General features: G+C 38.3%; 1 protein-coding gene across 3 annotated transcripts; it reads left to right on the top strand.

Moving 5' to 3' along the window:
- Positions 1–714: 714 nt before the first annotated feature.
- On the top strand, positions 715–26,687 carry prag1.L (PEAK1 related, kinase-activating pseudokinase 1 L homeolog). Of its 3 annotated transcripts, none has more exons than XM_018252997.2 (6): positions 715–902; positions 6,810–7,199; positions 9,817–11,435; positions 18,444–18,610; positions 22,524–23,251; positions 24,466–26,687. In XM_018252997.2, the coding sequence occupies exons 2-6, from the start codon at positions 6,864–6,866 to the stop codon at positions 25,516–25,518; spliced, it is 3,903 nt and encodes a 1,300-aa protein (XP_018108486.1). In that variant the 5' UTR covers positions 715–902; positions 6,810–6,863; the 3' UTR covers positions 25,519–26,687. The 3 variants fall into 3 exon arrangements, with proteins under 3 accessions (XP_018108486.1, XP_018108478.1, XP_018108495.1); XM_018252989.2 differs by lacking the exon at positions 715–902 and adding an exon at positions 5,116–5,389; XM_018253006.2 differs by lacking the exons at positions 715–902; positions 6,810–7,199 and adding an exon at positions 7,649–8,556.
- The last annotated feature ends 458 nt before the right edge of the window (positions 26,688–27,145 follow it).

Here is a 27,145-nt window from a genome sequence, read left to right as displayed (position 1 = left end):
GTCGCCTGGCGACTAATCGCCTCTTCTTTGGGTCGACTAATCTCCCCGAACAGCTTCCCCATCTTCCCCCAGCTATAATGAAAAATCGCCTGCAGCGTGTGCCATGCCGCAGGTAGGGTTGCCATCCTTTCTGGAAAAAATACCAGCCTTCCTATATATTTATCTTTTTTCCCTATTAATAACCTTGGGATCAACCATCATTTTTACAACCTTAGCTGCAGGCGATTTTTGATTGTAGCTGGCGGAAGACAGGGGGAAGCCATTCGGGGAGCTGTCACCCCAAAGAAGAGACGATTAATCGCCAGGCGACTAAATATCCCCGAATCGCCAGGTGTGCCCTTACCCTAAGGGATCGGATTCATGCGTGCAGCAAAAGACTGTTCATTGTCTGCAAAGTAAATACCTAAAAATAAATCTCCAGCAAGCGTCCTCTATATTATTATTCCTATGTAGACTATACCTATCTAGATATATGAGAGAACAAAAGTAGGACTACAGACACACGACGCTATTAAATTACAACTTGCTAACGGCACCAAAAGTATTTATTATTATTTTCTTGTGATGCAGTCAGGGTAACAGTAAATAAGAGAAAGCGTTAACGCCATCAGGAATGCAGTTGGATTTATGTTCTAATGCAGTGAATAATTGTGCTTAGGGCTTAGCCCCGCCTCCCGCAGTTCCACCTAGGCCCCACCCACCCATGAATTCCAACTCTTTCCCTCTGTCAGAGTTCATTCTCCCATTCTAGTTGTTGCTCTCGGACTGAGCTGAGAGTTTATGTCCCGGGAGTGTGCATTCCACTGCCTCCTGTTTTCCGGGTTTAGCGCGGTCTTTGGGTTACAGCAAGTTGACCAGCAAGCTGGTGTAAAGGCAGTACAAGTCCAGCTATATAGCATCAGGTAACGTGACTTTATTTACTGCGGTAAACCGGGTACAGCCTGTGCATTGTGAACGTTTATTTTCACTCTCGCATTTTCCTGAAATATCCAGATTTGTATAGGAACTTGTCCAGGCAAAATCGTTGTATATTCAATTTCCCCTAACGTTTTCCATGAAGCCAGGCATTTTATCGAGACCACTGGTTTACTGGCACTGCTGAGGCTGAATTGAGGTTTGCACAGTAGGTTCCTTTTGTTGTTGTTTTTTTCATTGTCAAATCTTATCAAGATAAAACAATTTCTTTTGTGGGGAAAAGTATGAACATTTTTACAATCTCAAAAAGTCAGTCTTTATTGAGATGACTTTATTTTGTGACCCCATGTGGATTTGCAGTGCATTGCAACAGGTTCCACAATTGGATTTTTCTGTGTGGAACTTGCCTGCACATATGATACTGAGTGTATGGGATCCCTAAATCCTCCCTCCAGGGATGTTGCTGTATGGAATCCCTAAACCTTCCCTTCAGGGAATGCCATTTTTATAAAAAAATGTGTATTTATCAGTTGCCTGCGCGCTCTGCAAGTGGTTAGAGAAACTTGACCCTTGGAGAGATGAAATGAAAAGGTGTTCGTGGAGTAGGGAACAGGTTCAGCCCTGGAATGGAACTGTGTTTGGGTGAAAAGTCTTTCTAGTCTTTCACTGACTTATCAGTTGTACTTTTCAGAATACAAGGCATCCTGGTTGGTGAGATACGGAAAGCACTGGCCAGACAGCCTGGGAATAAGGTTGAAAAAATGATAATTGTGCAGTACTTTGCCCCTTCCAATAACACTGCACTTTGCCCTATTCTCTTTGCCAACTTGAGTCACTAGAAGCATAGATCTCGGCAGTTTATGGCTGAAATACAAGCCAAACAATTGACCCATGTCTGGAGCCATACCTTAATCGTATTTATCCTGTTGGGAAATGTCACATATCCTTTAATAATTAAGAAACAAACAATATATAAAACTATAGTTCAACATAATTCTGTAATATTAGATGCAAGGGCCAAAATGACTGTATAACCTTCTTTTTAATTCAAACATTATATTAATCACAACTACTGTATGTTTCACCAGAAGTTTTAATAATTAACTGTAAATAATTATTTAACATTTTTGAATAGAATGTTTTGTTTTAGCAGCTGAGAAACTTCCAAAGTAACTTTTGGATCAGATGCTGATAAGGCATTCCAGTGGCCATTGCTCTGGGATCACCCCCCCCCCTGAAAAACAAAGACAGGACAGGGGTCGAGTAATGAAGGGAATGTGAGCAGCATAGACTGGGGACAGAAATGAACGCTGTATGTTGTCAGTATCAGAAGCCTCGGTTAAAAAAAGCATGTTATATTGGGAGTATTGTTCATACCTGCCGTGAGTACAGAGCTACTCATCCACCAAAATGTAATTCATCAAAAGATGGAGGAAACATGTCTTCATGTTTTAAAGGGGTTCATTTTCAGTGTGTTATAGAATGGCTAATAGGAATGGGTGAATTTTTTTGCCGCAGAATGACGCCCATAGACTTGTATGGCGTCATGCTACCAAAAAAAAGATGAGCAGCTGCGGCGAGTTTTTGGCGAAATGAAACTGGTCAAATTCGCCCATCCCTAATGGCTAATTCTAAGCAACTTTTCAATTGACCTTCATTATTTCTCTTTCCAGCTTTCAAGTGGGGGTCATTGACCGCATCTAAAACCAAATTTCTTATCACATATCTTTTTTTTGTGTTTGTAGTGTCATCAATTATAAATTGTATTTGACTTTGTGTATGATCTTTTTTTTGTGTTTGTAGTGTCATCAATTATAAATTGTATTTGACTTTGTGTATGACTTTTTGGGACTTGTCTATTTTAAGAAATATAAAGCACTTGATCAGTGGCCTCACGTCAGTATATAGTCATTGGAACTTTTTGGTGCCTTCAAATATCCTTTTATATTACAGTGGGTGGTGCATATAAATAGAAAGCAAGCCAGCTTGCCTCTGTTTTGTCCCCTGCTTTGTTCTTTTAAATTACCCCAAATCCTATTCTGTAGATTCACATTGCTGGGAGATAAAGTGGGTTCTCGGACTTTGCTGAGCTGTTATAGGCAGATGATTAAAGGAAATTCAGTTGCAGCAACCTACCTTTCTTTAAATCCAGGAAAGTTCTAATTATTTTGTTTGTAGTTAAAGGCCAGACTGAACAGGAAATGCGTAAATCATGCTGTAACTTTACAAACTCTGGCTGAACCCTTATTTAGTAGTTCTTTCCTCTGTCTCACTAAAGGACAGCAAACAGAATACACTGTACTTTATAGGTAGTGTTTCAAAGTCAGCAAGTGACTAAGGAGATGAGTCATGTTCATTCTCAATTCCTAATCTTGCCAGCAAAGCATAGTGCAGGTATGGGACCTGTTATCCAGAATCTTCTGGACCTGGAGTTTTCCGGACAAGAGGTATTTTCGTAATTTGGATCTTCATACCTTAAGTGTACAAGAAAATCAGTTAAACATTAAATAAACCCAATAGACTGGGTTTGCTTCCAATAAGGAGCAAGTATATCTTAGTACAAGTACAAGGTAATGTTTTATTATTACAGAGAAAAAGGAAATAGTTTATAAAAATTTGTATTATTTGTATAAAATGGAGTTTGAGAGATGGTTATCCCATAATTCCGGGCTTTCTGGATAATGGGTTTCTGGATAAAAGATCCTATACCTGTGAGCCTGTGAGAAACTAGTGTTATGGCATAGTCAACTAAAGCATTGTTGTTACCTGGATCACCTCCCCGGAATCCTTCCCATACTGTTACCTTGGGGGTTTTGGGAGTTGTAGTTGCGCAATAATTGAAAAGTGCAAATGTGTCTTTTCTTTTGACATCCTGAGATATGTGAATAGTGCATCTTATTAGGATCTGTCCTGTCAGAATGCAAGTGTGAAGACACCCGTTAGGAATGCCCCCTTTATCACTTTTAAACCAAACACCCATAAAGTGCACATGCTGTGTGGCAGAACAGCAGTCACTTTAGACACATGGCTGTTTATAAAAAAGCTTACGTCTCCGACACAAGTATTTTAAAGGTGTTTAATTTAAGGGATTAGGCGGCAACTCTATGTATGGCACACTCCACAAATAAACGTTGTAGACAGATATTCTAGGCTTTGCAGTGTTGTACTAGACTTCATATTATACCAGCTGTCTTGAGACAAATGCTTTACTTAAAACAGGTAGTTTCTGTCAGATATATGTTATTGCCCTGCAGACAGCCGGAGCCCAGTGGTCTAACAACAGCTATTAAAGGCAGTCGGCTCTCAGCAATACCTTTTACAGCAAGCTATTCAGAGAAACAATAAGTATATTGCTTGACAGCACATTTTTTGGTGAAATGGGATAGTAGAGACCCACTGAATTGTGCTGTGGGAAAGTTGCAGGGTGTGAAGCTGCATTCCTGCTGCTGACAAGATAAGCTTTTTCCTCATATTTGGGCTTAACAGAAGACTATTCATGAAGGCTATTCATTTTACCTGTTTTAACCTGTAAAGTGCCAGAAGGGTAGACAACTTACAGTTGCATTTTTCTTTCTACTCTGACACCAAGGCCATGTTGGAGCCCATTTATTTGATGTGTGGTAGGCCAGGCCAGTCTGTGACTCATCAGCTATTGTTTAGCTACATCAATGGCACCAAGAGACGGGTGAAATTGCTATATAGCTATCATGGTGAGCAAAGTTCTGGGTTTTCTTTGTTTTTTTAAAGACAACAAAGAGGTGCACGTGTTGTCCTTTAGGAATGAAGGGTATTACAGTTGACAACTTCTTCAACTTGTTTCCATTTCTAATTTGTTAGTTTTAACTGTAATTGAGTTAGAATCCTATATTTGCTGATTGTTACAAAAAGCCAGCTTTCAGGTAAGGCTGGTTATGAAACGTTAGGGAGAAGTCCTGGTATGTTCTTAAGAGTAAGAGTTTAGCAAGTTTCATTCGATGGATCAAATTGCTGAACTATACAAAGAGGTATTGAGTAAGTGAGATTTATTGCTAATTAAAGGTTTTGTGAACAGACAGCAGTTAGGTATTAATCAATGTCGTATACATTTGAATTATATATCAGAAATGGCCTACAAGTCACATATGTAACAGAAGTGTATTTTTGTCAACATTAATTGAGTAACATGTTAATGTATGTATGTGTGTGCATATAAATAAATAAAATGTATTTAGAATGTACTCGATTACAGACTGATCATTCTGTTTATAAGTACCTAATAACCATTTATATTGTTATTTCTATAAATAATATGTCTGCGACTTAGGCAGGTTTGTGGTCACATTTTATTACCAGTAGTGACAGATATCATTTTTAGTTGTAATTTTCCTTGAGTTTAAATTTCACCAGCAGTTGATTTTGATGTTTTACCTTGACAAAAACTGCAAAGCCGCCTTGGATGTTGCAGTTGTGGAGAAAAACAAACACTTTTGATATGGTAAATGTTCAAGGTGTCAGTTTTAATTGCCATTAGGCTGAGAAAGGAAATGTACCATTTGGGAGGGAGGCTACAATTGTGATGCTGGGAAACATATATTTGTTCTCTTAACTACACTAAATAGATGCTGGACTTTAGAAGACTGTATAAACTTATAAACTTGTTATTTTGCCATAGAATGTTCTAGATGGATTAGTAAATTTTGTTTAAATGGTGTGTTTTGTACAATATTGGAGGCACAGTGTAAATTGGAGATTTCTTCATCTCTGATTGCCACAGAGTTGTCATATGTGAAACTGTAAAAGACCTGCATATTATAACTTGTATCCTCCTTCAAGTGTCTAATTCTATCGAGTAGAAGTTGAACCTGAAAGATTCATAAAATTACATCATATGACTAACATTGCTGAAAATGAAAACCAGTAGCAACATTATAGCACAGTAAAAAAGACAAAAATTTATACAGTTTTCATAACAAAGAGATGTAATATCATTTATTAAAGATGGCCATACAATCAGATTTGGGCCCAATTTGGCCACCCACTTGCTGGGTAAAATCCCGCTGCTCTGGTTTTTTGGCCCTAGGACAAATTATATTATAGTGGGACCTATATATGCCTGGCAGGAGAGAGCCACATAAATGTGCCAATTCAGTTATTATCTAAAGTGGCCATATACGTTACAATTAGATCTTTCCTGGAAAACATCTTTCCAAGAAAGATCGTTTGTTTCAGTACACACATGTAGAGCTGAATCGTCAGATATAAAGGTAGAAACAATAGAATTTTACCTGTATCTGACGATTCAGCACCAACAATGCCCAATGTTCCGGGTGCCTTTAGTGTCAGGGGACACGCTTATATTCGGGGAGATTAGTCGCCTGGCGACAAATCTCTTCTTCAGGGTGACTAATCTCCCTGAACTGCCTCCCGCCAGCTAGAATGTAAATCGCTGACGAGAAGGCACTCAGAGTGCTTCGTTTTCCAAAGTCGCCTGAAGATTCCTCGTGAGGCAACTTCAGGCAACTTTGGAAAACCATGCACTCAGAGTGCCATCTCGCCAGCGATTTACATTCTAGCCGGCGGGAGGCAGTTCAGGGAGATTCACGCACCGAATATCTTACAAAAAATTTTTAGTACATTATTGGTGCGTCTATGGGCACGCTTACTCTAGGAACACACCATTGTTTTTTTCTATCTTTTAAATTATTGTGCTGAATTTCAGCTGAAACTCATAGAAGGTCCAGGATGTGTATTCTCACCAAATATCAGTAACACCCCCCCCCCACCCGCACACACACACACCTGCTTTGCAACTTTGCTGCTGAACCTTAAAATAGGTATTCCTCCTTAAGCATTGTTAATGCCTTTGTGTATTGGCGTGTTAATAGTAACTGAATTCACTTTTCTTTTTTTCTTAGAGCCATTCTGCACCTAGTACTGCACAAAATGAGAGAGCATCCTCTGGGCCTAGGATGCACAGAACCATTACACTGAACAGCCAGGGAGTGAAAATGTCTGTGTGCAGTGAATTTGTGGAACACATTTGGAAGCCTGGATCCTGCAAGAACTGCTTTCACCCACGAAGTGACCACAGACAGCCACAAACACTCTCTGATGGGAAGAACGGAAACCTACCAGCATTGCAAAGTCTTAATGGGATTAAATTCAAACCTGACAATGCAAGTCAGGATGAAGATTCTGTAATAGCTACTTTGTATACAAAACCCACAATTGCTGTGAAACCAACCATGCTTACCTCAGATAATGAGATGTGGACAGAGCTTAACAGTACGGAAACTCTAACTCAGGTATAGTTTATTGGTTAGCATTGTTTGTTGTAAAACACTATCCAGTAGTTATAGTACTTAATAGATCCTTAAGTGACAGTACCTTATTTTAAACATACATGGCGTGTTGACCATCACTTCTTATTTCTCTTTCATAATGTGCAGTGAATGTGAATTATGTGAAAACACTGACACATACAAAGATTAATAGCGTAAAGCTGGCCATAGACGCAAAGATCCGATTGTTCGGATCCCCAAATGATCGGACTTCCCCCACCCCCAGACCTGCCACTAACCTTTCAGATCAAATAAGTTAGTAAAAGAACAGATCAGCCGATGTTCTGCCCCTACAGCAATCGTAAGAAAGTTATGTCCAACAAAAGCTAGTCTCCCACTGAAAATCATCCGATCGGCAATTCATGCAGAGATATTATCGGCAGCCGACAGAAATCTTTTAACCTGTCCGATTGACCAAACGACCAATCTCCATGGGACGAAAAATGTCGGGACTCTCCACACAGGGTCCAGAAATCAGATATTTGCGTCTATGGCCATCTTAAAGTTTGTTTCATTGTAAATCTATGGATTCTGGAATTTTAAGTCCCTCAACTGTCCATAGTGGAGCACTGATTGTTTTGAAAGCAAAGAAACTTGAAGTCCCAAAGTCTGGTCTGTTGTTTCACAATGGAACCAGGTGATGGTGGGGGGGGGGTATATAACACTGTCAGCCTAAGGGAAGTGGGTAAATGATCTCTGTGAACAAAGAGAGAATTTTATGGTTTTCCTTCAGTCTGTGAAATGAGTATGTCTGTATATTTATTTCTGGAAGGTCAGAGTGTGCTTGAGCCTTTTCTACATAAGTCCAATTTAATGAGCTCACATTAAAGAGGCGGGTATAATCTCCCATTAAACTATTGCTGGGATAATTATTTATATTGAAGTTGTTGTAACAATGTACAGCACTTGAGTTACTAATGTCAAGTAAAATTCATGGAATTGTTCCTATAAAAATCCCTTAACACTGTTCTATGGCAACATTTTGGAAAAGATCGGTCACCCAGTAAAAGGTGGTGATATAAGAAGTTTCAAGTGTTTAAGCTATTACTGTTAGAATTATGTTGTTTCTTACAAGAATGACATCAAAGGCAATCCTCCATTTTAACAATTCAGTGTGCACTGATTTGCCATTACATGACAAAATGGAAGCTGTCTTTCTCCTTTAGGATTTGAAAGAGATGTCGGGTAAAGGTCAGATGTGGAACTAAATCCTGTTTGCCACAATCATTTGTTGAAAGGCAAGCTGAAATGGAAAAGTAAACTGAACTATTAAAATTGACTTTCCTCTTATTTCAACACTGAATAGTAACTTGAAAAAAAAGTAAGGAACAATTTAAACACAGATGGATTTTACTTAATAGCAGCAATTAACTTCAGTACTGACTTGAAGCCTGTTAACTCACCTTACCTTCAAATATTTCTCTTCCCTTTGCTGGAGGCTTGTGGACCTGCTCTACACATCCACCTGGCAAACTGAGCATGGCCAAGAGGGCACTTGGAAAGAAAAGAATATGTTTTCTTTTCCCTTTAGGCTTTGGACACACACGCGGTATGCCATTGCCTAAGATGGAAACCACTATCGTATTTATGCCACGTCGGTTATTTAAAAAAAAAACGTGTTGCGTACCGATCTGAAAACGCTGCCAAAATCTGCATGTGTGTCCATAGCCTTAGTGCTCTGCTAATAGCACATAAACCATCTTGACCACCGATATTCACAGACAGTGAGGAGATAGTCAAAACACCCTGTCTGCCGCCGGTCAAAGGTGGACTACAGTCCAGCAACACTGAAAGCATATATGGGCTTTTGGGAAAAATACCCCTTTTGTGCCATAGTCCGGAGCTGAACAATTTGGCTGTATATTTTAATGGTAGAGATGCTGTACCTGCACTGTGTTACCAATTCTAGTTGCTTCCATTTATACTGAATAAGTATAATCAGACTTGCACAATTTCTTCCCTTTTGTTCAGGGCTGCTCTGTGTTGGTGAGCTTTTTCCCTGTGCAGATCTACATCGAATGAGCCAAACATGGAGTTGCTTAAACTTCCCTCCTTACCTTGTTTAAAAAGAAATAACTAATGTTGAACAAGAGAGATACTGCCCCTGTAATGACACTTGCACCCAGTAGTTCCTTATATTGGTATAGCAGTCAGACTAAAGATAAATAACCAGTCCCTTTACTCAGACTGTTACTGGGTACGAGTGTGATCTAAGTGGTGGGAATCTTCCTAACAGAAAAATTACATATGCAGTGTAACACATCTGTGCTTAAACATACATCTGAATGCTCGTTGGCACATCCAGGCAGAAAATTGTTAGCTGCACGCAAACATTAATCAAACACGTGATTTTCTTTAAAATATAAGTTGTGTAGTCATTTTTATTTCCTAAGTGACCAATCATACATGCTGCTTTGGATATAGTCAGCAAATTAAAGCATTTAATTTTTTTTTGAAATTCCAAATACTTGTTCTGACAAGTATCGCATAGTTTTTAGGTGTCTTAGATATTAGCCGTTTGAATACTGAGAGTGTTTCCATGAAATATATGAATATATTTTTTTTTATCTTACTGCTACAGGTTAGTTGGAAGATGTCTCAAACAAGCAATTCTTTTCTGAAATCTGGGGATATTTCTAAGTCAGTCCTTGATAATTTCAGCAATTCCTTCAATCAGAAGTTCACTGCTTTCAATGACAATACTCCCAATTATGTTTTTAATGGACTTAAGAGCCCTGACAGGAAGATGGGCATAAATGCTGTGAACAACCTAACCTATGTGAGCCACTTTAGTGGTCAGTCAGATAAAGCAACATTTATTAAGGAAAAATTGCCTTCTACCTTCGAACAAACTGCTAATGGAAACCTTGTTAATGGAGACACAAAGAAATTAAGCTGCATTCAGGAAGAATCCACTTTACTTTCTTTAAAGAGCAGCAGTGGTTGCTCCTCTGGAACTCTGTCCTCTACAGACAGGACCACTCCACCTGGAACTTTACTTACAAGAGGCACTTCATTGTCCCAGAGCACTGGTAGGTCTGGAATGGGACTGTGTAATTTGGATAACCCAACACCTATAAAGCCTACTAGAAAATTTCAAGACAAAAACAGCTTAAAAAGCTTAGAGCTGGGTTCTAGTAAGAACCAGAATTGCAGCAATCTAAAAGTAACACTTCATTCTGAGTCAGATGCCCTGACAAACAATTTGTCATGTACCTTTACAAGAGACAACCCTCTTGGATCACCTCCATACAAAGATTCCCAGACTTCTGAGTTTCACTTAGCTATGGATTGCAGGAAGAATCTGGTAAAACACTCCCAGCAACTCACATGCCAAGAGGATCATCTACAGTTCCAAGCTGAAGGAAGTAATGGTGAACCCATTTATGCAGAGAGCACAAAAAGGAAAGGAGTTTTAAGTAGGTTGGAGATCAAGCCACAAGCTCAAAGGAATACTGCAAAAAATGTTATACCCCCAAACAGTCCTATTTGCGAGGAAAAGCAAGAGATTACTACAACACAGGTTGCTGCTAAAATCACAGTGATGGCAGCTCATACAGAAGAAGATAATAGAACGATATTTCTTAGCAGTCCAGATTCAGCAGTTGGAGTTCAGTGGACATGTAGCAGCCCATCATCTTCTTCAGAAAATTCAAATATGTCACCATTTGTATGGGGAGAACGAATCCAAGGAAGACAAGAATTCAAAACTGCTGAGTTAAATAAAAGGTATTGTGGTCCTTCAGTTCCTAAAAGCCAAGGGAATAGCAGTACTGTTGTGTCTTCCATTCTGATAAAACCAGATGAGTGTTCTAGCTTGAAACTCTCCTCACCAACACAAACTGCTGGAATTGTACATTTGTCTTCTCAAAAAAAGGAATCGCCTGAGGTAAATGAAAGGTGTCTGCAATCTACAGAGCGAAGGCACAGGTACTATCAGGCACAGTGGAGCAGGCAGTGTAAAATTGATGAGGAAGAAGAGGAGGAAGTATCAGTCTCCCAAACTTCAAGGATAAATGTGGTCAGCAATGGACAACTAACAAAGTCAAGTTTTAATTATGAGGAAAAATCAAGTGTGGAAGAGCAGAAATCAAGGAAAGGCATGAGTAAATCTGCTTCCTGTCCTGTAGAACTGTCTAAAGCAAACCACGAAAAAGATACCAGCCAGCCTCCCCCTCCTCCACCTAAGAAACAGACACGGTATGTATGAGATTACATTGTATTTATGTACTGTCTTTAAGGGAAATCATTGTTTTTAATACTGGCATTTTTGCTCATTCATAAATCCATTCCACTTTTTAATTTGGGCTATCTGATGAATGTTTTAACAAATAAACTACCTGTAAAAGATTATAAATAAAAGCAAGAAACTTTTCTCAGTTACTTCTGTAAACACACAATTACAGTTTCTGGTTTTGAAAACTTAACATATTATTAACATAATGATTTAGGTTGATCCCTTTTGGCGAATAGAAAACTGGCTGTTGTTGCTAGCTGGTCCACAGGATGTGACCCTCCCAACAACCATCATTTTCAGGAGAGAGGGAGAATAGGGAGACTAATAATTTGCAGGCCAACTGATTGCTTTGGATAGGTCCATCTATAAAATACTAAAAATGTATTTAAAGGGAATCATCCACTTTAAGGTGCCCTGTTTTCTTGGAGGGCAATGGCAACACCCCCAAATGAAAGGATTGTCTGTCTCTATAGCTGATAGACCTGAAACCCCAAGCAACGGCATGAGTCCGGCTATCCATTAAAATGCTAATTTATTAGAGTCTAAGTGACAATACATAACATACATACAATTTAACTGATGGAGTTGCATCCCATCATTTCATGTTTGAGGCCTTTAGCCAATCATTTTTAACAGTTTGCATATGATCAGAATGGGAATAAATGAATCAGGACTGACAATTCATTCAATAAAAATTCAGTCAAAAAATCTGTTAATTTGAACATTGTCAGTATAATATGGACTCTGTTATTTCCTGTCAACCATGTACCAGCAAAAAGTGACTTGTTCTTTTCCAGAAAGCTCCAAATTACGGGATGGACTCCATTATAGTAACCGTAACCTTGTATATATTTGATACACATGGATCCATATTTCTGACATAACCCTACTGGGTTTATTTAATGTTAAAATGTTTTTAGCAGACTTACATTATGGAGATCCAAATTATAGAAAGATCCCTTATCTGAAAACCCTAGTATTACTGGTTTAATTTTTTTAACAAGGTAGTATTTTTAGATGCAGAAGCACATACCCACTGAGGACTGACTTCCATACTATTTTCACCAAACCATTTCTCTGCTATCTTAGTAATGCTGAGGGCTTTAGCACACGGGCAGATTCGGGGACATTTAGTCGCATGGCGACTAATTGCCTCTTCTGCGAGGCAACAATCTTCCCGAACTGCCTTCCGTCTGCTATAATGAGAAAACGCCAGCACAAATGCACTCACAGCGCTTCGATTTCCGAAGTTTCCTCGTGAGGCAACTTCTGGCGACTTTGGAAATCGAAGTGCCGCGAGTGCATTGGCGCTGGCGTTTTCTCATTATAGCAGCCGGAAGGCAGTTCGGTGTGCTAGCTCCCTAAGTGATGTGCAAAGGTCATTTCACTTTAATGGTCTGTAACTCTTCCCTGATAGCATTTATCATCACCCTTTCCTGTAAAATCCTCACAGCATTCCTAGCAGACACTCTGAGCTGGGAATTCAAATTGTTTACCATTGACAAGTGTGTGACTTGATGGGCCCTGTCGCTGACCTGTGTCATAAGATGAATGGGATAATTGACTCTGGACACACAAAAGGTTGTCTTTTAGTAGATTAGGGTAAAGGAGATGGAATCCTAAGCAGGAAAATAAGTTTCACTACTAGTATTTCTGTGTTTATGGGGTAGTCTATAGGTTAAAGCTTACCTACTGGATTAAAAGTCAGGGTAGTTGCTGATTAGATTTCAAATATAGATTGGTTTTGCCCTTATTGGGGCTAAAACAGTGTGGTGCAGGTTTTTTGGTCAGCATATGTAGAGCCAGGAAAAGAAACCTTCACAGCAAAGGTTTGTTGAGCACAAGATGTTTTATAGTTTTCACACTCTGAAATGGCCAAGATCTATTGCTTCTCTTCCTCATTCATCTACTGATATGTAGCATGGCCATTTGGCGGTACCTACACATTGCACTGCCAGTATTGTATATACTGGAACAAATCTCTAATTTGTTTGGAAACCGTTTTTCCTAGACAAAGGGTACCCAAAAGTAAAAAGAGCACACTGCAGAGGGGCACGCCTGCTAAACTTTAACTATTATTCAGAACATCTAAAAAATAACATTTTGTTACAATTCCACTATCATGCCACGTGCAGGGACAGAACATTAATAAACAACTAAATTACTGCAGTCCTATTACAGCAAATCTGTCCCCTCAGTTCTAGAGATAAAATGTGAGTATGGACACATTAAACTGAGAGTATGAACGGTAGCTTGTAGTGTTGCTGTATCATTATTTAGTCGCACCCTTCTGTGGACACATTTCCACACATATTACCAATATTCCTGCATTCTACCAACAATTAATCTAATAAATTGCATGGAGAAATTTTATATCTTTCCCTACAACCATAAGCAAGAGACAAGAGAGTGGAATTTTAACCGGGGGTTTTTTTTTTTAAGTACCTTAAATAAAAGTTATGTTTTGGCAGGAGTGCCCTTCTACAGTGTGTTATGTTTTCCCTCTTCTGGTGTTACTGGCCCTTGTCTGGTGACATTTACCAAGCACCATGATCAAATAATTATCAAATACTTGACTTGTTTCTAGTATATATTTTAGGCTTTTCTTTGTGCGTGCATTGACCTCAAAGCCTTAAATGGTATTTTTTTTCAGTAGAAGAACTGCATATGAGGGGGTGAGCTATGTCAAGAATGTGATATGCCCCTGAATATAGCTGCTTTTGTGGATTCTCCCTTGGAGTCTTTGTCACCTATTCCCACAGCTTTCATGACCAAATCCTAGAGAAGGGTCTATCTACATTCCATTCTATAGCTGAAAAGCTGTCTGGAATCTCTATTCAGCCTCAGATCTCACAAATATGTCATCTACATAGGCCAAAATGCCTGGCTACACATATTAATGAGTAGATGAGAAAAGAGCATTCATACAAACAAAACTCTGTGCAAGCTAGTTCACCTGCAATTTTGTGCATTCCACAGCAGAAAATGTAAATATTGCAAGAGGCAGAGAGAGGTTAATGATTGTTAATGTTCCAAGTAGAACAAACGCACACCACTACACTGTCTTCTTTCAGAAACTGTCTTGATAATTATGCCAGCACTTGGTTGCTTTTCCACATATTTATGTAGAGATTTTATCTTTTATCTTTCTTGTTTTGTGCCTGTTCCAAGTCTAATCACCCAGAAATATGTACATGGTTAGCCAAGCAGTGCTTTGGTTTAGTGAATGGCTTTTCTAAAGGTTTTGAACAATCTTTTTTTTCATTTGTCTGTCTTTCACAACCCTTTCTGTGTTAAAGTTCTGGGCACTGTTGTGGGCCACTTCAGCATGCAATTGCACATTCTCTAAAAAAAAATCCTGCCCTCAGATGTCTTCTGCTATAAATCCTCTGCATCATCTCTGCCCCATACTGATTTCCATAGGATATAATGAATGGGTTAACCCTATCTCCTGCTTGCTCTGAAATCAAGTTGAGAGTCTATGGGCTCCAGTAAAGAGAATGACGAGAATGAAAGGCTGTGGACTTAATTTAAGGAAGGCTGCAGGTGTACTATTCTGAAAAGAACAGAACAGAAACCATATATTTTTGTTATTATAACAAAAAGCAAAACTCATGTTCAGCATTAACCCTATTTATTGAACTCAAGCATAAACACTCCACCTCAAAAATATATGTAAATTTACTTTTTAAAACAAACATACCTGATTCCAAAGATTGAAAGGAAACCATGATACTCAAATGATTTCCCACCATCCGTGGCCATAAAGGCAACAATAGTATCTTATGAAACAAATCGGTGTGTGTATGGTGGGAGATGAGCTGACTGTTATCGGCAGAAGACTTTGATATTGGTCGGCTCGATGATTGAGCTGGCTGGTAAATTTTGATCAGGCGCCTTTTAAGGCAAACATATGTAGCAATTGAGGAGTTACAGAGTGGAATACATTGTAGCTTTTGCATCCACCCTGTTATCCTCCAGTTAACTTGTTCAGGTGCTGAAGTAATTAGAATTATAAAACTCAACTTTTATTAACTGATATTAAAAAGAAAAACACGCTGCCAAATATACAAGACTCACCACTGACGATTATCCCCCAGTGATGCTGGACCGTGTCCATAAAACGACATAAAAGTTAAAAACATACATAGGATGGATACTGAGCTGATGATTTCTCAGCCACGATCATTTCAGGAGGTAACAATGGGCTCCAGTAAAGAGAATGACGAGAATGAAAGGCTGTGGACTTAATTTAAGGAAGGTTGCAGGTGTACTTAACTGAAAAGAACAGAACAGAAACCATATATTTTTGTTATTATAACAAAAAGCAAAACTCATGTTCAGCATTAACCCTATTTATTGAACTCGAGCATAAACACTCCACCTCAAAAATATATGTAAATTTACTTTTTAAAACAAACATACCTGATTCCAAAGATTGAAAGGAAACCATGATACTCAAATGATTTCCCACCATCCGTGGCCATAAAGGCAACAATAGTATCTTATGAAACAAATCGGTGTGTGTATGGTGGGAGACGAGCTGACTGTTATCGGCAGAAGACTTTGATATTGGTCGGCTCGTCGATTGAGCTGGCTGGTAAATTTTGATCAGGCGCCTTTTAAGGCAAACATATGTAGCAATTGAGGAGTTACAGAGTGGAATACATTGTAGCTTTTGCATCCACCCTGTTATCCTCCAGTTAACTTGTTCAGGTGCTGAAGTAATTAGAATTATAAAACTCAACTTTTATTAACTGATATTAAAAAGAAAAACACGCTGCCAAATATACAAGACTCACCACTGACGATTATCCCCCAGTGATGCTGGACCGTGTCCATAAAACGACATAAAAGTTAAAAACATACATAGGATGGATACTGAGCTGATGATTTCTCAGCCACGATCATTTCAGGAGGTAACAATGGGGTGTGAGTTAATTCCACTCTTTATGTCTCTCCAGAGATTTATGTGCCCTTTAGTTTCTAAAAAACAGAGGTCTCTGGAGTGTCAATAGTCGATACTGCACTCACATTCCACCACGTTTCAGTATTACCCCCTATTAGTAAGGCAAGCACGGAGTGAAAGTAATCTGGTTCAGTTGCCATACAGCTTGCACATTAACAGACACCACCAAGCCAACCCACACCTCCCTTCCAGATGTTTCCCAGATAGTCCTGCCTGGCTACGTAGGGAGCGCTTGGGGGCTGGTCCTCCAACATCCACCTATGCCACCCAAAGCGTTTCGCCGGTAAACCAGCTTCTTCAGGGGCATAAGTGAGTTGCGCATGTCTTAAGCAGGTTTAAATAAGGTTCTGGTTCCTTGCTGATTGATAATGTCAGTTACTTCCGCACCTTTTAAGGCAACCAAACATCAGCCGCTGTTAGTGCTGAATCGTCAGATACAGGTAGAAAACTATTGTTTCTACTGTTTATCTGACAATTTAGCTCTACTCTCTTTTCTGGAAAGATTGTAATTGTAACATCTATGGACACCTTTAGGTTTAAAGTGTAATGGAAGCCCTCCCTCACCTTGTGAGTGGGTGGTGCACAGATTCTCTGTAAAGCAAAGAAACTTCAAGTCCCAGAATCCATTACTTCCCTAAGGGACAAGATGAGTGAGGGGTTGCATCACATTGTGAGCTTAGAGGGGGGGGGGGCTTTAACACATACTTAAAAAGTGCCAACAGAGCTGTACAATACATGGATGCATAGATTGAAAATACAAAGCAACTGATTCAAGATGTAAAAATGGCCCTGTTTAAATGAGCTTACCATCTAAAAGATAGTTTCCTCTCAGTTAATGGAATGAGGTATGTCTGTGTAAAAATAAATATATTTATTTTTGGAAGTTCAGGTGTTTCTGCACCTTTTAGGCATAAACCTAGCACAATGAGTTCAGGTCAGGTATTTTCCCTTTAACTGTGCTACATTCGTCTCTGATAACATCTTAAAGGAAAAAACAGTAATGTAGTGTGTTAATAAAAACTACCAGTATCTGGAATTGCAGCTGTTTATTTCCTGTACTGTGCCTTCTTTTGTGGGAGGAATGTTTATGCAATCTTGTGTCAGGTAGTTAAATGTTAATGACAAATTGTTGAAAAGCTTACTCTGCTTTTTATTATGATAATGCTGGAACAATGCATTTCTCAGATTCGGGAGTATCCTTGTCACTCAAGTATAAACCTTTCACAGCATGTTTTGTTTTCACACTCAATACCTATCCAGTTTAGTGTCCCTTTAAAGCAACAAATCTGATGTGTCATTTCTCCTGTTTGCCAAGAAAGATATTGTAACTACTTGGAAGTCTGACGATGAGAGCTGGGTGTGGGAGTTTTCATGCTTCAGCAAATGGGGAAAAAATGTGCACATTTTATAGGAACGTTGAATAAAACCTGTTTTTCTACATCCCCATTCAAACATTGTGGGTTCGGAAACAGGAAGTCCTTGGTCACCCATATAGCTTGACAGTGGGATGTGTGTCATATCCAGAGGATGAAATAAGTGTTCTAGGGCTTTACATACAAGAAACTGTAATCGGGCAACTGCCGCACTAAAAAAAAATACCAGGAGGTAAAACTCATCCTGGACAATACTTCCCCGCACCCCACCAAAAAAAAAAAAATAGAAAGGTGCTGTAACTATATTGAAAAATTTTAATAAAGTGAGGGCAAAGGAAGTTTGCCGCTCCTACCTGACGCATTTAAGATTATTGCCTGTAGAACAGTACTGACTCTTATTAAAATGTGCTGTACCTTTTCCTTGGTTAGTATTTAGAGAGGCCCTCCGTTTAAAAAGTATTTTCTGCTCCGACATGTAATAATAGTAATGCCACTTTTGTCCTTTTTTTGTATTGTTCTTTGCTTTTTTTTTTAAAGATTTGCTTGGCGAGCATGAAAATTTTACTTCAACACAGGTTTCTCTTGGTTTTGGAAAACCTTTGCTAACAATTTTTCCTTTTATTTTTAAGGCATCTTGTGAAACTAAACAAGAGTAGCACTGATCTAGAGGTGGTGAGCCTTGGCTCAGTGGAGAGTCTGGGAGAATCATTTAAAGCCACACATGTTTCAAACGTGAATGTCAGCTTCAGCACCGGCTCCATAGACAGCCTTGATTCCAGAACGTGCAGTGAAGAAGGTAATATTTCTTTCATATATGCATAGAGCAACCAAAATCTGACTTTAATTTTGGATTCGGATACTTTAATTTTGTTTCGGATACTACTACTTGTAGTAATGGCAAGGGAAGGCATACATGTAGAACTTTTGCACAAGGGTCTTATGCCCTGTACTAGGTGCACAGGCTGGATAGAGACAATGATATATTGTTATTCTGATCAAAATATTCTTTCACTTCGAGTCCTCCCTAATTATCAGGAAGTACTCTGTGCACCTGTCTTAGTGCCAGTCCCTCACCGACTTTTATTTGGGCTGGACGGTAAAGGTGAAAACAGGAAAAGGAAATTTGATATCTAACTGTGAGAACATAGTACTAACCACAGATAAGACTGGGGTGGAATAATGCCCTCTGTTGCAGTTTATAACACCGTATATAACGTATCATGTTATATTTATGGTATTGTGTCACTTATTACCCAACAGCATTTTCCCTTTTTCTGTTACTATCCATTATCTTTTGAATTCATGTTTTTACCTAGAAATGCATAATAGCACTTGTAAAGCATTTGAAAAAAAAGTGTTTTTGTAGAACAGTTATTACATCTGCTTGTCATTGTTTTTGTTTGGGTTCCATGCAATCTTTGTAATTTTAATATACAATAAATAGCATGTCATATCACAATAATGTGATTAGAACAATATCAACACTATGATGACTAAAAAAATCATTTACCCACAAAGATCTTATGATATAAAGAATATTATTTAAACTAGGGATGCACTGAATCCAGGATCCGGTTCAGGATTCAGCCTTTTTCAGCAGGATTCGGATTCGGCCGAATCTTTCTGCCAGGCTGAACCGAATCCGCATATGCAAATTAGTGGCAGGGAGGGAAATCACATGACTTTTTATCACAAAACAAGGAAGTAAAAAATGTTTTCATTTTCGTGAAGGATTCGTGGGTTAGACCGAATCCAAAATAGTGGGTTCGGTGCATTCCTAATATAAACAACCTTCTATACTGCATGTATAAGAAATGCTATAAGTATGTACAATACTAACTACAATACCCAACTATTTTACAGGGTATTTCACCTTAACTCATACCTTCCGACTGAATTATTTAGGTGGGCTTAGATTACATGCAGATTGAAAAGGTTAGGTTAGAGTGTTTGCTCAATAAAGTAATGTTGAAAAACAAAAGACACAAATGTATAATTTTCAGCCATACTAGTGTCTCTAAATCTACAAGATAAGAGCTTCATCATGAATTACAGGTATGGGATCCATTATCTGGAAACCCTGTACCTACGTCTGAAACTGCATTTTATTTTTATGTTTTCAAAGTTCATTTGTATGAATTCATTGAAATTACAAATGTCTGAAATTAGAGCAGATGGCATTTCACTATAGTTGTCCCTTAAGGTGATTTAAGTGTGTTGTGTTCTTTAAGAAGATCGTAGGAGATAAGCTTTAACTAAAAGTATTGCAGCATCTGCCCTATGTACAGACTGTGTGCTTAATATAGGTTTTCAGATCTGTATTCAACCTGTTGCCACTCCTTGTCTCTATCTTTGAACAAGAAAGGGAACCTTGGAATGCATTACGTATATACTCCCTACCTGAGCAACGCAAACAAACGATAAGAATGTTGGCACATGCTCTTTCCAGTGAGCTTACTGTTATGCAGAAATAAGCTTTACAGACACCATTGTATTAGAGTGTATTGTATATAAGCACAACATAATTATGTTAAAGCTTGCATTTGTGTAAACCACATAGGGAGAAAAAATCCAATTACTGTTTAACCATAATGCATGAGTTAGGAGGGCCTACAACAGCCACAGTTTGTTTACTTTGTCTCATGTGAGTCATCCATTAGCACCAACTATGGTATAAGATTTTCATTTTAATAATTTTCCCTTATAGTGATACAGAGTTGCATAGTAAATTTGGGTTGGAAAATCCAAAATCCAAGAATTCCAACCTATCTAAAAGAACCCCTATGCACATATATACACATACTCATACAGACCTATGTATGCAGTCACATATATAAACTATATGTACACCAATATTTATCAATATCAGTACTAACTAAGTGTTGATCTTAAGATCACAATAGTCTTGGATATTATTATTATTCTTCAAGAAATCATCCAGGCCACTCTTAAAGGCATTCATAGAATCGGCCATCACAACATCACCCGGCAAGGCATTCTACTGCCTCACTGCTCTCACTGTGACGAACCACTGTTCCTTTAAATGAAAGTTCCCATGAAAGAAACTGTGGAGTGGAGATTGTTCTACCTGTTGGGAAGATTTGTGATTCTATGAAGTAAGGTTAGCAAGTCTTCCAAGTGAGGCTGATGAAACAATGATACGTGTATGTTTTTGTTCCATCTTGTAAAATTTTTGTATACACGCAAAGGCTAAACTAGTATTTATGCTAAGTGCCAGCATGTCAATGTGCACACGTAAAGTCATATAAATGGCTTGTTCAATACCTGCTATGTGCTAGATTTGTTTGACTGGTTTTACATTGTCACAGACAAGTGAATAGGCAGCTGGAACACTTTACAGTGCTGTTTTGTACTTGAAATATATATAATATCAGTTATTTTCCCACTTCATCAAGATCTTTGTAATGGGTGGTGGAATTTCCCGTCTCTGATATTTTGCCAACTATTTGCTCTAGTGTGGGACGTGCAAGTTCACTCTATTGACTCACTACTTGTGATGGTATGAAGTCGGGTAGGGTGTATACTAGCAGTCAATTGTCAGGACAACTTAATGAACTTTGTTCATGATCATTAAAACTGCATAGTTTAACCATTTTAATCAGCCCTATGTGCCATCAACCTGAGTATCAGATTATGGTTATGTGCACTCTGTGGGAAAATGTCTCTTTTCTTGGCAGCTGTTTTCCACCCCCAAGTAAAAAAACTATGAAAAAAGAGCTAAAGGGTGACAGTGCAGCGGGGACCACTTTCTTGAGGCCTCCTGTTCTTATCTGAATTCTTCATTACCCAAAGCAATTACTTGTTGCTCCAACTAAGGATTTATTTAAAGGTCAAACTCAGCCTCCCATAACAGGTTTTCGGTGTTGCTTGACTGCACGTGTCTCTTAAATGTGTACATTGTGTGCCTAGTGACTGTATGCTTTCCAATTTGACATCTTAGTCAAATTGAAACTTTCTTTTAGAACTCTTGCTCATTAGGAATTCCTCTCCATTTATGCATCTATATAATGGTGACTGAGAGGTTTGTTTCTATAATAGGGCTTCATTCTGTTAAGAATGTTAAAGGGGCGTTTCACCTTTAACTGGCACATTTCTTCATGATTTACTACAGCTTTAGTATATCCCAGTCTATTAACAAGAAGCCGTACGTCTTAAGCTAGCCAAGCTGGGTGGGCAGTTGCCCATTATAATTGGTCAAAATGTTTATGCATTTTTGACCAATTATCCTATGGTGAAATCTGATCACATGTCTTACCTTAAAAATTCCAGCTGTTGATTCAACTTGTTGGTGAATGTTCCATAAGTAGATGAGGAAGTAAGAGGAGCAGGAGTTGTCCATAATAAGCAGGACTTTATTATATAGCCATCTGTGTATGGGAAATCATATGTATCTGTGTTCAACCTGTGGTCTAAAGGGTTGGATGCCATAAATGTTGGCGAGTGTATATGTAAGTTCTATGGTATGATTGCATCACAAATGTGTTAAAAAAACAGGTACATGCATAACATATCCATAAGATGTTACCTAGTTTGGATTTTTTTTTTTATTTTCATAAATTAATTCATTTAAATTTTGTATGTAACCATAGAGTAAATGTTTTTACAACCAGGAACTCCATAAGAGAAAACTTTTGAAATTACTCGTTGCACATCTGTTTTAACTTTTTTTGTTTTGGTTTTTTTTTCAGGTCACTCTTATGAAGTAGTGAATTCACCTTCCGTTTCTCCTGGAGGCGAAAAGAAACATTTCACAAAGATCTTATCTCTGGATTCTGGGAAGGATACTCAACATGGAGCCATTCAACCACCTCCTTTGCCTGTAAAGAAATCAATGAATAGAGCTTCTTCAGTACCGGACAACTCTGCTTTGGGAAGGACTAATCCTTCAAGAACTTTAATTACCTCAAACAATCCCCGATACAATATTAGCCAGTCAGAAAACAATGTATGTGGAGATATAGCAACACAGTCCAGTTTACTTTTAAGTCCTGGAGAAAAACACGTCATGTTTTCCTCCTCTGAATCCCTAGAGAAATGTTGCAAAGGTAGTGGTCACAGAAATGAAATAAGAAGCAGAAACTCTGTTCAGGGAAAAGGTCTTTCTTCTTCTCAGTTGAGCGTTTCTAGTCATATTTCCTCAGGATCCAGCCTTCAGCTCCACCACCTGCTGAGTAACATTGACAGCAAAGAGGGAATGTATGGCAAGCTTAGTGGACTTTATGCTCAATCCATGCGCCGCTTAGTGAACAAATGTGAAGACCATTTTATGAGGGAACAAAAACAAGAACTCCATTTCAATGAAAACAACTGGTCACTCTTCAAGTTAACGAGTAACAAACCATGCTGTATTGCTGGGGATGCCATTTATTATTGTGTCACATGTTCAAAAGATCCAAATAACAACTATTCTGTAAAGGTAAGACCACAAACTTTCTCTGTGTGTGTGTGGTGATGACTCAAAATTGATTAGAAAATAATTGGAGTGCTGGTCCATTTTGAACATTATTCACAATACTTTGACCAACCATCCACCATTGGATTTTGGAGTAAGAGTGTGGGTACTTTCTGAATATATATATATCTATCTCTCTATATATATATATATATATATATATATATATATATAGATAGATAGATAGATAGATATAATTTGACTTGGCATCATAAATTTGCATAATAAGCATGCAAATGCCCAATGCACTTGCTACATGAAGATGCCTCCACTATCACACTGTGTTGTGCTGAATAGCAGCATTACAGAAACAGTAAGACTAACAACATACAGAAATTTTCTTCATGAGCACATTTCAACCAGTGGGGAAAATATCCTTGTATCACAAGCCTACAAATTATCTTTCGAGATATGTTATAAGCAAACTCACTGAAAAATGCCACTTCATTGCATTAGAACAGAATCTAAATGCCATTTGAGATACTAAACTTTTATATGTTGTTTACTTTGTAGTATACCAAAAAATATTGACAAATACAATTTTCCACATCTAGTTTTCTCTTTATTAGTTTTAAATTTATACATTGTAGTATTATGTTCCTAGGTTCATTGTTAGCTAAGGGATTTATTGACTTAGGGTAAATCAATTTACTAGCCAGTGTGAAATTGTAAACTGATAAATGCATTATGTGCTCAGTAAGCTTTTTTCAGGACTTAACAAACAAAGCATTTGTTGGTCTGGGCCTTGTCTATTTAATTTGCCATGCTGAGAGATAACCATGTTTTTGCATGAGTAGGCACACATTACTTACTGGTTGTTATGTTTACCTCAAAAGGTGGTTGCATTCCTCTGGCAAATTTGATTGACTAACTCCTGCTAATAATTTCTGATCGGCTGCTCATAAACTGCAGAACCATGTCCCAGACTTGCTATGTGATAGCGTGTACAAAATGTCACTCGCAGTTAAATGTAATAATTTTAAAATTGTCACATTACATAAAATTACACTTAAAGATTATGCATAAACATTACATTTTGAATCACACACAATGTCTTTTGACGGCAGTATAACGTTTACTGAAGCTTGCAATGTGACTCAAAAATTTCAAATATGAAATTACTCAAAATACAAAGCATGGCCATTGGTTAATGTATGTCTTTCTATTTCTGTTTGCAGATGTGCAAGGCTGAGGATGCAAAAGCTCCATCAAGTCTGTCACTCCCAGTCCACTTTAACATACAGCAGGAATGTGGAAGTTTTGTGGCCACCGTTCCATTAAGTATGTTAAATCCACCCGACATACCCAAGGGCCCTTCTTCTAATGAGAGTTCTCAGACTGTGGGTCCAGCTAGTGAGCAGGAGTGTGTGGTGGTGATCACCAGAGAGGTTCCCTACCTCACCTCTGCAGAATTTGTAGATGAGTCTGTGTCTGCCCACCAACTGCAGCCTGATGTGTATGAACGTCAGGTTTGCCTTCTCTTGCTCCAGCTCTGTAATGGTTTGGAGCATCTAAAGGAACATGGCATTATCCATAGAGATCTGTGCTTGGAAAATCTCTTGCTCGTTCATCGGCAGACTTCTGCTGAAAAGATCAAAGATGTAAAATATGTTCCTAGGCTTATTGTTAGTAATTTTTCCAAAGCCAAACAAAGACCTGGCTGTGAGGAGTCCAAGCCGATGAGAGATAAAACAAGACTGGCACCTGAAATTATGGCAGCTTCCCAATATAAAAAATTTGATGAGTTTCAGACAGGAATACTTATTTATGAACTACTCCATCAACCCAATCCATTTGAGGTCCGCACAAGCCTTCATGAACATGATTACAGCCAGAAAGACTTGCCATCACTTCCAGCTCTGTCTGTTTATTCTCGCGGGCTTCAGCACCTTGCTCACTTGCTGCTTGAAGCTGATCCAATTAAACGGATTCGTATTTCGGAGGCTAAACGAATACTTCAATGCCTCTTGTGGGGTCCAAGAAAAGACTTGACAGATCAACCCTTTAGCCATGAGGAAGCTTTCCACTGTGCTCTTCAAAATTGGATTGACATGAAACGTGCTCTTCTGATGATGAAGTTCGCTGAGCAGGCCCTTGAGCCCCAGCAAAATATTTCATTGGAGGACTGGCTCTGCTGCCAGTACTTAGCATCAGCAGATCCATGTTATCTGTATAAAACACTTAAACTCATTAAGTTAATTGCAACTGTGTCCTCCAGTGACAAAATTTAAATAAACCTGGGCAGCAAACCTGATAAAATTTTCCCTTTTGCCACTGGAAGGGTGGGTTATACAAACAATTCTTTGCACAACGCTGGCATTAAAGAGGTTATCACTGATGAACCCCATCAGAAAATTAACACACATCTCCTTAACTTTGCATAACTATTGTTTGTTCTTCAGATAATCATTAACACTTCTTGGTTGCTCAAGAATTTATCCCCATTGTTCTGAAAAAAAATGTCGTTGTCAAGTAGGATCACTGAAACTTTCAGTGTCCAGAGCTGCTGCAGTTTAAATTAGAATACATATACATCTGTATTAACCACAAACAAACCTGTTGGCAGTCTTTCCTTGTAACTCCACTTACTGGTTTGTAATTTAAAAGCTATTTAAAAGATGTTAAGATGTTGAAAGCTTACTTACTATCACTATTCTTAGCATATTGTTTTGTAGTGTGTTTACCAGACAACAAGCCTTCAGTTGTTTTCATAGTCACCCAAAAGTACAGGTGCTGCATTTTCTTTAGGAATGTAAATTAGACTGTGGCCGTAATTTTTTTCCCTCCTTTAGACTAACGGCTTTTAGATTAGTGCAGGTATTCATTTCAATACACAGGATATGTATAGTAATAAAACTTGTTTTGTGTTCAGGGAGTTACAAAAAGCCCCACCAACACATAATAAGAAGCTCTTTACTTGATTCATAGCTACATATAAAATCTGTTTCAAAAAAGAATTTTCCCGCACAGCTTGATTGATTTAGACTTATGCTTTAAATCAGGGATCTGCAACCTGGGGCTCTTAAACTGTAGCTTATCTTTATCACCCAGCATCCAATATGTTAGCAGATATTACTGGGAGTTGCAGTTAGGCAACAGCTGGAGAACCCCCTGGTTTTTAGATCTTTAGTATAATGTGTAAATATGTTTTGCTTTGTACATTGTAGATGTGTATATGCTTGTGTATATATAAATATATTGTGTATTTTTCTGTCTAAGGGACTAAAACACATTGCAGAGCAATGATATACAGTGTCTACTTGGACAATTTAGGTTTAAAATGTTTACAAAACAATTTCAAAAGTACTTAACTTGAGATGCAAGAAAGTTGAGAAAGAACTCTTTTTTTTTGTACTTCAGAATACTGAATTTTGTAAAAAATAAAATTAAAAAATGCTAACAACTGTCTTAACTTTTTTTTGTCTAATATGAATTATAAGTGTATACTACATATTATATTGCTGTGGGTAATTGAATTAAGAGTGTTTGGTGTGAAATACAGTGAAACCATTGCAGCTTTATATCTAGCGTGTCCACATGTGATGCATTATGCTACATTATTATTATAGGCTAGTTTTACAGCAACCAAGTGACAAATTTGACTTGGCGCTTTGAAAATGTGGGAATGCTCCCAAGGAAGTGGACGAGTGAAGATCGAAATGTCTAAAATGCAAACATTTGAAAGCTCATTTCATTGATTTGGGCAAGGGCCAGGGTTGGACTGGGCTGATGGAACACCAGAAAAAAACTAGCTGGCCTTGCCTTTTTGGGCCTTGCCAACCCGTGGCACTACAGATGCACTACCTCTTGCCCAATCCAAGTTGCGAGTCAGTTGAGGAACATGGTAAAGCTTATTTG

The sequence above is a fragment of the Xenopus laevis genome, chromosome 1L (assembly GCF_017654675.1).
Source record: "Xenopus laevis strain J_2021 chromosome 1L, Xenopus_laevis_v10.1, whole genome shotgun sequence".
Lineage (NCBI taxonomy): Eukaryota > Metazoa > Chordata > Amphibia > Anura > Pipidae > Xenopus > Xenopus laevis.
The sequence above is the reverse complement of the archived record's forward strand: the minus strand, read 5'-3'. Positions and strand labels throughout refer to the sequence as shown.